General features: G+C 37.6%; 1 protein-coding gene across 5 annotated transcripts in view; it reads left to right on the forward strand.

The window, feature by feature from the left end:
- The window catches only part of ptprua (protein tyrosine phosphatase receptor type Ua), a 229,125-nt gene that overhangs the window by 180,022 nt on the left and 33,061 nt on the right, over positions 1-16,042 (forward strand). For 3 of the 5 annotated variants that reach the window (XM_026942351.3, XM_026942353.3, XM_026942352.3), the window contains exons 13-19: positions 2,317-2,353; positions 6,043-6,181; positions 7,204-7,233; positions 7,496-7,656; positions 10,532-10,719; positions 14,039-14,111; positions 14,365-14,441. In XM_026942351.3, the coding sequence (XP_026798152.1) occupies positions 2,317-2,353; positions 6,043-6,181; positions 7,204-7,233; positions 7,496-7,656; positions 10,532-10,719; positions 14,039-14,111; positions 14,365-14,441 (705 nt within the window). The remainder of the gene's footprint in view (positions 1-2,316; positions 2,354-6,042; positions 6,182-7,203; positions 7,234-7,495; positions 7,657-10,531; positions 10,720-14,038; positions 14,112-14,364; positions 14,442-16,042) is intronic. The other 2 variants (XM_026942354.3, XM_026942355.3) reach the window with 1 other exon arrangement.

Genomic DNA, 16,042 nt, shown 5'->3' on the forward strand with positions numbered 1-16,042 from the left:
CTTTTCCCAAGTCTCAGACAGACCCCTTCATTTGTATCTGCTTAGTATATACAAGAAAGCTAGCAATAAAAAAAAATCGAATGTAAAACATGCCTAGCATGGATGCTCTAATGACTCTGTATTATGTTCGCATTAAGTCTATCAACATGGAAGAGCTAAGTCATTCCCAGTCACATGTTATTCCTTATCCACAGCCATATCCATAGCATAATTATTGTTTGTCTTGCCTCTAACCAAGGTTAAGATATTTTGGAGCTACTGTTTTGGAAAAATATTTTTATCATATTGCTATGAAGCCAAAATTAATGGTCTGGGTCAACAGTGAAGTGAAAGGCACATAAGAGATAAATGGATGCAATACACTTCTATTATATATTTTCCGTTTTATGATTATATATTTTCATAGGAATTAATTTGAGTACCCATACTGGGCAATGTGCAATAACTGTCAATGCAGCTGTTTCCCCTCCATTTTTTTGGGAGCTGAAAATCTCATTGTAAAATCGGCTCGAATTGTGTCATAAAAAATAAGAGCCTATCATGTTCCAAATGTCTTTTTAGCAAATGTCTTCTGTTATTAGGTTGCAGTCAGACTGAACATGAATTTAACTTGCCTTGCCAATCCATTCGAGTAGGAAACTATGCAGTAACACTAAAAAAGAAATGTGCTGGTGGTAGTCATTAATTTACTTTGCACCAGTTTCATCTTCAACCTTGCAAATTTGTGAAAGTTGGAAGTGAAGAGAGGTAAATGTCTAGTGTAATCACTGCTTTACATCAGTTTACAAAAGGAAAATGGAAATGAGATGGAGCATGTTTAGTGCTGGAGCGCTCCCAGTTTGCATAATCATAGATTCTGGATATCTCTATTATGCTAAAAGGCATGTTCTGTTCTTTTTTTTCTGTTGTCTAATTCAGTTGTGAAGCAATTTATCACTTATCCAATAAAGAAAAAAAAGCTTTTCACAAACTTAATATAAAATATGTTGTCAAACTGCCAAAAGATTGTGATAAATTGTTCATACTTGTGTAGCTAATATAAATAAATTGGTCCCACTCAGTCTAATTAGCTCCTAAATAAAAAAGGTGTGTCAAGGAAGCTTTCACACCCTGTCTCCGTAAATCATTAGCAGCCGTTGTGATGTGACTGAGTTTTGCTCAGCTCACTTTTATTTGGTCCCTTAAACCTATTCATATGCAGTGTGATGAGTAACAGTACAGTACAGTTATTGTTTTGTTTTTTTTCTGTGGAGGCAGTGAGTGTTGGCCCTTATGCAGCCCAACATTCACATAATCTTATCCATCGTTGACTTAAGTCCAAAAGTCCAAAAGTTATTGTGTGTCAATACTCATGTTGGGAAAGTTTCTCGTATTCAGAGTCGGGTTACACGCGTATTTATGTTGATTGCATGATTTGAATGGGGCTCCCTGAAAATTGACTTGTGTGTAAACAGACTCTGAATACACGTTCTTTTCCCTGCATAATTACTGACATAAATTTTAGACTTAAGACGCCAACTTGGCGGACACGATGTGTGCATTTTCAGTATTAACCCCTTAGTTTGTGTGCGTAACTGACTTCTGAATACAGCCTAATGAGATCAACTGTAACTACAAAACTATTCACATTTCCTGTATATTTCTGAGATATTTTTTCAGAACTGTATGTTTTTATGCAAACAAATAAAGAGTAGTAATAGTGATGTTATGGTATATATATATATATATATATATATATATATATATATATATATATATATATATATATATATTACTAAAAACTCATTTTAGCTGAAAAATATTGATCACATGAATAAACTACCCCTTAATTTTGTATGTAAAATTTCTCATGCTTCGTTACAAATTCAGCTGAAGTTACTGAAGAGACTGCAGTTACCAGAGCATGTGACATATTTAAATGGAATAGAGGTTAATGGCTTTTCTGAGATTCTTTTTATGTTTCGAACGATGAAAATTAAGCAGTCCAGCTGTGTTTGAATGAGTAAATGGCAAGGTTACTCAAAGGCGAATGTTCACTGTACCTTAAGCCTTTTAACAAAAGTATGAATCACCCCAGGCATTTTGGCTCTTTTCTAAAGAGCCCTGAATAGTTCTTCATTCTAGGTAGAAGCCTTTCCATTAACAGTACCTGGTGCTGAAACCAGTACACTGCAAAAAAATAAGCTGCACTGTGTGATGTAGGCAGTTTTCGCCTTGCCATTAAGCATATCTACATATACCCGTGCACTATTATTATAGATAAATTACCCAGAGATAGTCCTGATAACCTTTTCTTTCCTCTGTATTTGTGTGCAGGAGACCCGGATTAACTGCATTCGAATAGCACGGAAAGGTAACTCAGCCCTTTTTTTCTCCTGAATTTACACACTGGAGAGTGAGCCTCTGAGACACACTGCATCCTTCTGCCTCCATTTTCACTCATGTTATGACACAAGTTAAGATTGCAGTTTGTTGCAGTAAAATAGTCCAGTACTTCATGATTGAACCACGTTAATCACTGCTATTTATTTGTTCCTTGGTTTGTTTTTGTATTTATCATGAACAAACTAAGGCTGAATGTTTATTTAAAGCGTGCTTTCTCACCTATTATTCATTTTGCCGAGTTCAAACGTGGATACAACGTTGATACATTTGGTCAGTTTGGTATTTGGTTTGGTTTTGTTTGACACCACGTAGACCTGAACCCATGCTCGTAAATCGTTCATTAATGAGACAGTGATGGAAAAAGTAAACAAACCTCCAGCTTTTATTTTCTCTTTCTATTCATTGGTCCAAATGTCCAGAACACAGTTAAGCAGCTCTGTGCTTTGGCTCGGTTTGCACCTCGTGAATGAGTTTAGCAGCTAGACTTCACTTGGAACTGACCCGACACCACTTCGCTCAGATGATCTTAAAACAGGATGTTTTGTTCCATACCACAGTGCAATTACAGTGTTCTCGCTTGATGAACCCAAATGAACAGAACCAAGGGAAAATGCAACATTATACCCAATGCTCTATACTCGACTCAAGCAGACTAACCACTGTTTATGTGAAAGCACCCTAAAAGAACATCCGGTAGTGTTTTTAATATATTTCTAGCAAAAGAAACTCAATGTATTTTCATTTTCAAGCTTGTTTGATTTGCAACTGCATTGTTCAGAACCCTAACTGTTAAGCTGCCTGCAACAATTTGCTTTATTTCATGTGATATCCTGGAAGAAGATTTCTAGAGATAAAAAAACGACTACATAGCGTTTCATATTCTGCAGTGGTAGCGCAGAGCTTTAAAAGCTCATCACCAAAATCTCTGAGGATGAAATGGCTTTTGAAATGTAGCTTTAAATTGTGTGTTTAAACAGTAAATCTAAAGGCAAAAAAGAAGATATATCTAGTCAAAGTGCATGTCCAGGGGAGATGGAGGCTGTATGTAATGACCATCTCACCATGGTGACAAGATGGTGTCTAAAGTGTCTTCTGCCTTTCGTCCCTCTCTCTCTCTCTCTCTCTCTCTCTCTCTCATTCTGTTGTTCACTTAAAGATGTTTCTCTCGTCCTTTTGCTTTTTCTCTTTGTCTACCCATTTTGCTTTGCCTTTCTCGCTTTTTCTCTGTATCTCAGTGCACCCCAGGTGCTTCTCTCCAACACTCCCACATCAGATTAATTACAAGCTGAACCCTTCCAGATGAAGATGAACTGCTCACCCAACTCTCTTTCATTTTTCTTGCTGTCTCACTTTCATTTATTAACCCCTCATTCTTCTTCATCTATCTCAGAGATTGCTAGCTTAAAGGAAAGATGCAGGAGAGTTTTTTTTTTTGTTGTTCTTTGATTGTTATTGCAACAGATGGAAGAGTAACTAGAATGAATCATGTGCTAGCAATGGTTGCTGTTACTGCTACTTCTACTGTTAATACCACTGCTGCTACTGCTGCTACTACTACTACTGTTACTATTACTACTACTACTACTACTACTGCTACCACTACTGCTACTGCTGCTACTACTACTACTACTACTACTACTGCTACTGTTACTATTACTACTACTACTGCTACTGCTACTACTACTGTTACTATTACTACTGCTACTACTGCTACTACTACTACTACTACTGCTACTGCTACTACTACTGTTACTATTACTACTACTACTACTGCTGCTACTACTACTACTGCTACTGTTACTACTACTACTACTACTACTGCTACCACTACTGCTACTGCTGCTACTACTACTACTGTTACTATTACTACTACTACTACTACTGTTACTATTACTATTACTACTACTACTACTACTGCTACTACTACTACTACTGTTACTATTACTACTACTACTACTGCTACTACTACTACTACTGTTACTATTACTACTACTACTACTGCTACTACTACTACTACTGTTACTATTACTGCTACTACTGTTACTATTACTATTACTACTACTACTACTACTACTGCTACTACTACTACTGTTACTATTACTACTACTACTACTGCTACTACTACTACTACTGTTACTATTACTACTACTACTGTTACTATTACTACTACTACTACTGCTACTACTACTACTACTACTCTTACTATTGCTACTACTACTACTACTGTTACCACTACTGCTACTACTACTGTTACTATTACTACTACTACTACTACTGCTACTGCTACTACTACTGTTACTGTTACTATTACTACTACTACTACTACTGCTACTGCTACTACTGTTACTACTACTACTACTACTACTGCTACCACAACTGCTACTGCTACTACTGTTACTATTACTACTACTGCTACTACTACTACTGCTACCACTACTGCTACTATTACTACTACTGCTACTATTGCTACTGCTACTACTGTTAATATTACTACTACTACTACTACTACTGCTACTACTGCTACTGCTACTGTTACTATTACTACTACTACTACTACTGCTACTGCTACTACTGTTACTACTACTACTACTGTTACTATTACTACTACTAGTACTGCTACCACTACTGCTACTGCTACTACTGTTACTATTACTACTACTGCTACTACTACTACTGTTACTATTACTACTACTACTACTGCTACCACTACTACTGTTACTATTACTACTACTACTACTACTGCTACTGCTGATACTACTACTACTGTTACTATTACTACTACTACTTTGATTCTTCTTTTTTGAATTATTATTATTATTATTACCATTATTAAGAAGAAGAAGAAGAAGAAGAAAGAAATTACATGTTCGTGTCTATGCACCTTTGGTGCTTGGCCCCTAATAATAACAACACTATATTAACTCCGCTATTTATTTTAGATCCTTACTTTAACTTAAGTCTACATTACACTAGCTACACTTTGCGGACATCAAGCACATCATGTTTTTCCCCACACATCTTGAAGGAGAAAACATGCACTGGACCAACCGCATGAGTGCACATGGCCTTGTCACCAATGCTGACACATGCCTTGGTGATATAGCTGACAGGTGGCGAGCATTCAGGCAATGCTTAAACAGTCTGAGGTGCAACATTCCCAGTTTCACTACTACCAACATCCCAGCTAGACTTAGTCGGTCAGGATGTGGGCAACATCTAGCGACTCGAAATTTCATAACTGCGTCTGTTCTCGAAGTGTCCACTGATGTGACAGCAGAGGAGCCTGCTATTCCCCTGCAGGAAATGGAATGTGGAAATATGCATCTTTCAGATCTATGCTTAGAAATGAATTGTGTGTCCATTAATACAGTATGTTTTCCATTTAAAATGTTTGACTAACAAAACTGTGTGTTTCATTTAAATACTGTATTTAACTGTATTAATACTGTATCAGCTGGAGATACTTTCAGATACTATTACTACAACTAATCATAATAATAATAATAATAATAATAATAATAATAGTTGTCTTTTTAGATTCAAGGTATTATTATTATTATTATTATTATTATTATTATTATTAAGTAAAAGGGTGACAATCTTTTTGTCAATCATTATCCCTCCAGTAATGTCAAGTGACTTTCCACTCTCTTTCAGCTGCATGTAAGGATCATAAGCACGCTCTGGAGATATCCCAGAATTCTGAGGACATGGGGTTGATACTTGGGGCTTCTGCTGGAGGACTAGTGGTCTTTGTCCTTTTGCTGGGAGCCATTGTAATCATTGTGAAGAAAGGGTAAGGGTGTGTGTGTGTGTGTGTGTGTGTGTGTGCGTGTGCCCCAGCGTGCCATCTTTATTTGGGTCATTTCAGTCGAACTGAAGCTTGTCTCTACAGTTATTGTAAGACAGTAATATAAATGTCCCAGGGCTCCGAGAAACATAAAATGCTGTTGACATCATGTGACACTATGACATTTTGGCCCTAAAGGGGCCAAAATATGTCAATGTCCAGAGTCTACTCTCAACAATGTGTCCAGACAGCCATTCTCATTGGATGAATGTCCACTAATCCATTGAGAGGAGATTCTTTCTGCTACACAATTTGTCTTGCTGCATGACACAAACCTGTATACCTGTTCTCCTCTCTATCCTGAACTCTGTAGGGATATTCATCCTATGAACCTGGCTAGGTATTAAAATTCATCCTTAAAGAAAGGGTTATTTTTTTGTGTTATTAAGCTACGATGTTGCTATCCACCCTCTAATAGATAACAGTTGCACAGTAATAAGAATACGTGTTCGCTAGTGGTTCAGGTTGAGGCCAGGGTTGGAGTTAGATCACTTCATTTGTAAGGAATCCATCAAAATAATCCTTAATTAATATGAATTTTGCATAAATCCAGTTTAAATCCCTTAAACTCCATATAACTTTTCCTATTGACTTAACAGAATAATCAGTAGTCACCGAGTAAAGTGCTTTTAGATAAAGATAAGATAGATAGGCTTTGAATAATATGCTTTAAGATATTATGCAAATTTGATGAGGGAAGTGAAACTGTGACGTGATGTGCAATGTGAGCAAAGCTACAATTCAGTGTAATTTTTTTAAAAATAGAATAATTAAGACAGTGCACAGTATGTGTTAAAGCGTCTCAGCTATCATCTACAGTGAACACTTGCTTAACTTGCTTTTCTAAAGTCTAATTAAAAAAAAAACTTAACCAACCTTCAACTCATAGCTCACTCTTTTTTCTCTTGCTCTAAATTTCTCCTCTTTCTCTTACATTATCTATCTTTGCTGCTCTTCATGCTACACAGAAGGGACTTCTATTTTTACCCTTACAACCCGTAAGTGGATCCCCCTTCTTCTTCTATTGTTTTACCATTATTCTTCATTTGCGCGCCTTTGTATAGCTTGACTCTAATGATCTCTTCCTCCGTTACCTTCCTCCACATATTTCCATCGATTCCTCCCTTTCTATCATTCCATTATGTTTGCTAAATTTTTTCTTTTTTCATATCTGTTCCATGATTCTCCGCCTCCATTTTCTCCTTCACAGTATCTTATATCATTCAATGTCAGCTTGTGTCTCTCCATTTCTTTTTCCAGAAGGAAGAAAGTGAACATGAACAAAGCAGCCATGCCTTATCGGCAAGAGAAGAAACAAAGGCTAGGCTCACTGGACTGCAGCACAGCTGACCAAGGCACACTGCAGCAGGACGAGCGTACCACACACACCTTTATGGATGTGCATAGCTGCAGTGCGAGGAGTGAGTATGCACATGCAACTGTAATGAATGCCCTATAGACAAACAACCCAACGGCAAAGTTCGTTCCAAAGACCTAGCAAAGATCAGAGCAAGGAAGCATTTCTAACTCTCTATGCCCCACCCCATGAAAAATACAGAAATAAATCAATAAAATGCCGGCACAGTTCTTTCCTAACAGAGTACCGGACTAACTCCACCTTCTCTAAATGAATCATAGGAAGCTAGCTAGTCATACAGATGGATGACATCCAATAGTATTCTCCCCCAACATCAGCAAGATAACTTTATTTTTCATTTAACTAGCTTGTTATGTTGTAAGATTTTCTACTTAATTAGCTGGTTATGTTGTGAGATGTTCTACTTAACTAGCTGGTTTTGTTGTGAGTTTTTTTTTACTTAACTAGCTGGCTATGTTGTGAGATTTTATACTGAAGTAGCTGGTTATGTTGTGGAATTTTTCAATTAACTAGCTGGTTATGTTGTGGGATTTTTTTTTACTTAACTACCTGGTTATGTTGTGGGATTTTTTTACTTAACTAGCTGGCTATGTTGTGAGATTTTATACTGAAGTAGCTGGTTATGTTGTGAAATATTTCAATTAACTAGCTGGTTATGTTGTGGGATTTTTTTTTACTTAACTACCTGGTTATGTTGTGGGATTTTTTTACTTAACTAGCCGATTATGTTGTGGTATTTTCTACTTAATCACTTGGTTATGTTGTGAGATTTTCCAGTTAACTAGCTGGTTATGTTGTGAAAATTTTCACTTAACTAGCTGGTTTTGTTATGAGATTTTCTACTTAACTACCTGGTTATGTTGTGAAATTTTCTACTTAACTAGCAGGTTATGTTGTGAGATTTTTCAGTTAACTAGCTGGTTATGTTGTGGGATTTTTCACTTAACTAGCTGATTATGTTGTAGTAGTTTCTACTTAACTACCTGGTTATGTTGTGAGATTTTCCGATAAACTAACTGGTTATGTTGTGAGATTTTCCAGTAAACTAGCTGGTTATGTTGTGAAATTTTCTACTTAACTAGCTGGTTGTGTTGTGAGATTTTATAAAGGTGGTAAGCTGGCTTTGTTCTGAACATTTGCTGTGGATAGTACTTCACATTAGGTATTAAGGATGTGGCTATTTCCTAACTTTTACTGCACTGTTGACGATTAGTAGATTTTTTTTTTTGCCTGCCACTAAATGCTTATCTGTTATTGTCCCACTCCAGTTGTACCCATTGTATCACCAAAATACTTAAACAATTAAACTCACATCTCAAGATTTTTTTTTTTTTAATAATTGGGGATACCTTGGTCAGTTCTATAATTTCAAAGCAAATGCTAACCCAAGTTAGTTATCTAGCTAGTCTTGCTTGAGGATGAACATTTAAGCTAGCATGGTTGCTAACATAGTTATGGGATGTTTGTGATCTAGTAATTTAAGATGCGATTTTCAAAAAAAAAAAAAAAAAAGCACAAGAAATAAACAGTTGCATGTTTTTTATAGCTTGATTGGTACCATAAAGCTAAATTTTTTTCTACATTTAATTCACATCTTTTACTTGGACTTGTGGATAAGGTATAACTTCGCTTATGATACATGCATGGCTTAATGATTTAAGATACATAAATGGATCATAATTAGTTTTAGAGCATTAAAGGTACATTACATGCATGTTTCCATTGAGTCCATTTAATCAAAAGAATGCATGAAGAGGAAAGGTACAGTTTAATAGGCTTTTTTTCTGAGAGCGTACAGAAAAGTAATTTTATTTCTTCTTTGTTTACCATTATGTTTTAACATAAGAGTTAAATCAGAGCGGTAATTACTGTTCTTGAATACGGTGGGAGACGAGGCAATTCCTCAGGATGTCATTGATCATCAAGAGTGGATGTGTGGGTGCAGTGCATTTAACCTGAAGTCAAGTCACTTAAAGATTCGAAAGTACAAATGCAAGCACACACGGTTTGTGAATTTGATGCATTCGACTAAGCAGCCTTACAGAAATCTCAAAGTAGACCTAAATCCCTAATTAAGCCAATGGCATGTAAAAACTCCCTGAGACAACATAATGGAGAAACTTTATTTCTGAGACGAGCAGAGGACCATTTTTATGATTACAACAGTTAATAGGAGGTACAAGTCTACACTGTCCAGGTACGATTATCCACTGAACCAAAGGTTAATTCTTAGGGAAGAGCCAGTCTTCAGTGTGACATCCATGTGAGACCAGGAGGAGAATCACAAGTGCAGAAAGCTCCTGATGAAGAAACAGGAGGAACAGAACAGGAGAAGAGCGTCAGGGTCAATCAGGCGGGTCTGCAGGGCGAGAGGAGCCACAGCTGTACAGGACGATCTCTAGGTTTTGCTAACATCTACTAGTCAAGATGAGGAAGAAGAATAGCTAAACGTGCCCAGATATTAAGGATTAAGCATGTTATTTATGTTTCTCGTCAATTTCTGATGGAGGATTTCAGGCAAGTTGAAAGAGAATACTCTTCATTTGATGTCATTACACCAAAACCGTCTTCAAAAATTGTCCTGGCAGGTGGGAAAAAGGAAATAAAAAATCCAAAAAGGTTTTTTTGGTTTTTAATACTGAAACAGCCAGAATCTCTTGGCAAACAGATTTGAAAAACAGGAACTCTGCCCTGTGTTTGTAGTTATTTACTTTACCTCCCAATGGTCTTCCTGTGGATTCTTGGCTAATGTCCATTTTTCAATAACTTTTAAAATGAAACAAATCCACAATTTATCACAGGTTTCTCAGTAGCTATACATATTCTATTCTATTCTATTTGTTTCTATTCTGTTCTATTCTATTGACCTGCTCTTCATCCTGCATTCAGGTGAACTCACTGTCTGTGTGTTTTTCCAGCCGACCAGCGCAGCTCCGTGAACGAGTCAAGCAGCCTGCTGGGAGGATCTCCACGACGCCACTGCTGCAGGAAGAACTCTCCGTACCACACAGGCCAGCTGCATCCAGCTGTTCGTGTAGCTGACCTACTGCAGCACATCAATCAAATGAAAACATCTGAGTGCTATGGCTTCAAGCAAGAATATGAGGTGAGACAGGGACTGAACGTTTTGGTGCTGCTTCTCCGGCATTTCTAAGTCCAATTTTCAGAACCTTCACTTACTAGTATCAATCCCCACTTTTAGTGTTTAGTCTATGTGACTCGAACCCTGGTGCGTTTGCCCCCCACCTTGCTGTAGGTTGCTTAGGCAGGTGAGAGCACAGCAATAACTCGGAAACGCAAAGTAACCACATCCATATTTATTTATCCACATCCACATTTATCCTGTTTATTTTCTGTTTTTGGACCAACAAACACAAAAGAGAAAATGAACACTTGATGTACGCACAAAAAGCTTAGTTCATTATAACAATTAGTTCATTATATAATTGTCTAATTAGCTATTTAGTGTCGGCTCTGTGTGTCCATGCTCTGTGATTTTTGTGATTTCTATGTGCAATTAGCAAAGCTTTGTTTCCCTTTTACCATTGCTGTATTTCTGACTTAAGAATGAACGAGTTTCAAATTACATTTTTAGATGTACACTCCCTTCAACCTTCTATTTCATTAATCAGGACAAAGGTGTGAAATGTCCATAAGAGAACTGTCCATAGCATGAAGCCTGGCTTTAATCGAATCCCACAGTGTATTTGTGCCTAGTTATTGTAACAAAAAGTTTATTATATGCTTCTAAAACAGCATTTTTGGGACTGACCGCCATTTATTTTTTAATTCAAACTTACATATCAGTATTTATTGTATTTTATGTCCCACCCAGAAGCATCTCTATGCCAGTAATGTAAACTGAGACAGTGCTGTCATGACCTGCAGCCAGAGGGACAGAGAGCGCAAGTTTAAATTTTATTAAAAGAAATTTAAAGACAAAACGGGATTAGGTAATCCTCAAAAACGTGAACGGCAATACAGTAAGTCAGGCAGTCTGTAAAAACATATAACACAGCAAAACTAAATGAGTAAATGACTGATGCAAACAGAATTGAAGGTGTTGTGTTGAAAAATGCTGTATTTCTGTGTAAACTATGACCATTATAATAGGTATAATAGGTGATGCACCTAGAGCATCATAAAAAAATTCACAAGTAGACTGATGTTACAATCTGTGTACTTAAAAACACATCCTGACCTTTACCTTTAGACTGTCTGAATAAGCATTTCAGTTCCTCTAATCTGTCTAAAATATTTCATTTTATTTCAATCTTTCCTGAATGACATGGCTCAGAAAGTAAATCATCGTTCTTTGGAAAGGTGAAAGACATCAATTCACTCCTCAGTCATGTGTGTTCACAAAACGGATACCAATCTTTTATATCAGCCTTCTTTTATATCAGAATTCTTTCAGCTATTCACCACTTTAATGACACTCTCTGGCTTTCTTTTACTACCCCTTTTATCCGAATTTCCCAATAGGATAGAGATACACTGTTCAAGATTCATTAAACTGAGCCCAGAGGACAAAGATGAAAAAAACACTCCCCTTTGAAATCGATGGGCAGGTTGCTTCTATTTGGATTACTCAGAGGTACAAACAGGATGGAGGAATGTCTGTGGGAGAGGCTTTATCACTTGAATTTCCATAAATCATGCTAGGAGTAAATGTGTTTTGGCTGCAGCAGGGCAGTCCATTAGAGATCTTGATCAGATTTCCTGCAATGATCATCAGGGCTGTTTTTTGTTACGTTCAGGCAATGTGCCGTTGAAGGTCATCAGTACTGTCACAGAGTATTCATGCACATTTGAAATTGCATGTCAGCATCAGGTATTTCCAAACCCCTAATGGTGACAAATCGCTATTTTAGACGCTACATGTACTTTGCAGGTTTTAGTTTAGTACTATCTCATGACATCTTGTTCGTTTCCTTTCAAAATAGGACATGGGAGAGTGAGCCAGAGAGAAAGGCATGCAAGAATTCTGGTAATAGAAGAAGTCTGATACTAGATGTAGGCTAATGATTTTAGCCTGTAACCATGTCTCTTTCCAGAAGATCTAATTTATGGGTTTCACAGCAATGGGGATGAATACTTACACAAAATAATTATATAATTTGGAAAATGTGGGATGGGGGTTGGTGGTGGTGGTTTTTAAGTGATATATATCTTCAATCTGTGCGCCCAGAATGTATATTTATAAATAAACACATTTAAAGGTGAATTAGATAAGGTTTGTGGGAAAAAAAAAATGGAGCCTGCCCCCATTTCCACCTATATACACAAAGCTCCGCCCAACTAGAGTTCAACTAGAGTTAGCATGCTAAGTAGAGTTACCATTAGCCCAGTCTGTCATGACATCACTTTCAAGCACACTCAGACATTCAACTGTTTGAAGGCCCAACTCTATAAACTTCCCATAATGATTTATGAGGATGTGTCAGGGCATTGGGGGCGTGTCTATAAAATGACTGACAAGAGGCCAATCAAAATACAGACATTCTGGACCAGAAGGCAGCATTCCAAACTGTTTTTTTTTTCCTTTGCAATAGACTTGTTCTGAGACAATAGAGACTATTATTATTTATCATTACATAATTTTCCACAATATTTGTACTAGTAAGAAATGAAAAACATTGACTACTGCACCTTTAAGAGGAGATATTGATGTGTTATTGGACTAAGAGCAATGTAGCCTGGTACCTAAAATTAGTTTGACACTGCTGTTGTAGTTGGAAAGGATAGAAACACAGCGATTGAATCTTTGGAAGATGACAATGAAGCTACAAGAATCCATGGCTGAGACTCCAAGAGAGCTTAATTAGCCATCATTTACTTTCTCTCCTGTTGGCTCACAGTAACGCTAGCAAATAGTGAGAAACTTTAAGTCTTGTATGTAGAATCAGGCAGTAAGCGTTCTGTTTCAGATGCGTTACATGTGCAGTGGTTCAAAAATGGATGGAGGGGATGATGGGAAAGGGGACAGGTAGGGTGATTATATCTGGAGGCAAGAGTTGAATTAAAAGTGACATCACTATGATGAGAGACAGACACAGAAGTTATCCCCTCCTCAGCATGCTTGGTTTGCTCTGCCATGCAGATGGATTAGCCCACATAGACGCATAAAGAAGAATCAGCCATGTCCTTCATCTAACAACAAAATATAACTCTTATTTCCGTAAAATGACAAATGCTGTTCAGCCTGTACCTAAAGGGCACTTAGCAGACTGAAGTTGAAGCATGACTTGTGCTTATTTTTCAGGGTGCTCTCATTATTGTTCATTTAGATGCAGTCAACAGGCTGTTCTCCCCAAGTAGCCTTGTAGCATATGGAAAAACTACAAAATACTGAATCATGTGTCAAAATACTGAGTCACTGATGCATTCGTCTTGGTAAACCTTTGCCTGTTTTCTTCTCTCAGAGCTTTTTTGATGGATGGGACATCACCAAAAGGAAAGATAAGACCAAAGGCAGACACGATACCCTGTTGGCCCGTGAGTTTAACCCTTCACACACATTCACAGTGACCAGAAGAAAAGTCATGAAAATGCTGTCATATGAGATAATGAGGTTTTTCCACAATTTCCCCATATATCTGCATTAATAAATAATGTATTTCATGACAGTTGCCTCCACTTCTTTAAAATATGCCGAGCTAATTTCAGCACCTAGGATTGCCATATCTTACAAAATAGAGGCTTAAGATAGTAGTTACAAACTAAAGCCCTTTATTTTTATTACCTATAGATGACCGTCATCATGTCAAAATGCACTCTCTCTTGGCTGACCCCAACTCTGATTATGTCAATGCCAACTATATTGATGTAAGTTCCTTTTTGTTTATTCCATTCTCTACACAATCCTCTTCTTTCCTTCTACTTCTCTCTGGTGTCTTTTTTTCCTCGAGGTGATTGCTGTTGAAGAACTTCATGCTTTCATGTGTGACTTTGCCTATTCTGACGCACAGGAAGCCTGGATATAGCAACATTATGCCTCATACAGTGACTCATTTAATATCTGTAATATATGACAGTTCTATTTCATTATTTTTCACACCACCAGGATGGTATCCTTAGGAACTAGTGGAGTATTTCCGCATTTTCATTTCCTTGCCAAGGAAGTCATCAGCTTGTGACTGTGAACCCACCTGGGTCCCACTACATCACGCACTTCCTCTTTCCCACTCTTGTCTTGCCAAGAAGAGGAGGAAGTGTATTCAAGAGGCTAAGAATAATACTTTAATCCTGTGTTCCTTGTTATTTTTTGACATTGTTAAATCTGTACCAAACACTATATCAAATGAGTGTGCAGTGACACACACCAGAGGTGACATATTACAATTCTCTTTGACTTATTACTATTCTCAGCACAGTTGATTAAGTCCTTAGAACTAATGCTTGTGTCTGCCTATAGCAGGGTAAGGACTGTGGATGCAGAGTAACTAATTTCATAATGTCATAAATCCATAACTTCTTGTGATTTGTTGAACTCTTCCAATCTCTTGAATGTGAGGGAAGGCTAGTGCGCTGTTTGTTCCTTGATGCCTTGATGGAGTTGGATGATGGACAGTGATGGATACCCATATTGTCCAGAGCATCTTCAACAAGTGCTTACAGAGCCTGGTCCTAAATTCAGCATAAGGTCGAGTGTGATGTGTGAAGCCTGCAGGCTTTATGAATAATGCTGAATATTAATTATCCTCCTCTGACACTGTGTGTTCACAGCAGGGAGTCAAGCGAACAGCAGACACAGTTGCGCAGCCCTCTAGGAGGAAATGGGCAGAAGGCCCAGCTGCTCAGCTCCCTGGAATGGGAAGAGTGAGCGATTTTATAGTGTTGGAACAAAGAAGAGTTGATAGTGGGCATGAGCCAAATGCAAGAGCCGTTACAGGAAATGCAACGGCACAGAGAAGTCCAGAACTCAGAGGTGGTTAGTGCAGATGCCTCCATATAGAAACAGACCCTGATGTACTCTCATTGGCTGCTTCTCATTCTCAAAATGTGAATAATGAGCCCGCTCTGGTGGAGAGTACTGATAGCCTGCCATTAGAGCATTCTGATGGTCTGTATTGGTGGAGTATTTTACTCAATACAGCTGATCAAATGCCAAACCAATTTGGGATATAGTCACCCAAGCAAGTGATTATGGGATATCCCAATGTATCAGTTTTATAGTAAAGGTCTTACACACATTCAAGAGTGCATTGAAGCTGTGTCCTGATAAAAGAACACACAAACTGGTTGCTAGTTAGTGCTATTCAAGCCTTCTTGTTGGCAGAAAGAAGCATCTTAATTATGGATGTAGCCATGAGATTTTAAGTGGCCACACTTCACCAATATGCAGACCTTCTTCATGGAATGGTGGTATTTCTTGGCTCCAGTAGTGAAAACTGGGAATGTTGCACTACTGTCAAACCATTTCAGCG

The sequence above is a fragment of the Pangasianodon hypophthalmus genome, chromosome 29 (genome assembly GCF_027358585.1).
Source record: "Pangasianodon hypophthalmus isolate fPanHyp1 chromosome 29, fPanHyp1.pri, whole genome shotgun sequence".
NCBI lineage: Eukaryota > Metazoa > Chordata > Actinopteri > Siluriformes > Pangasiidae > Pangasianodon > Pangasianodon hypophthalmus.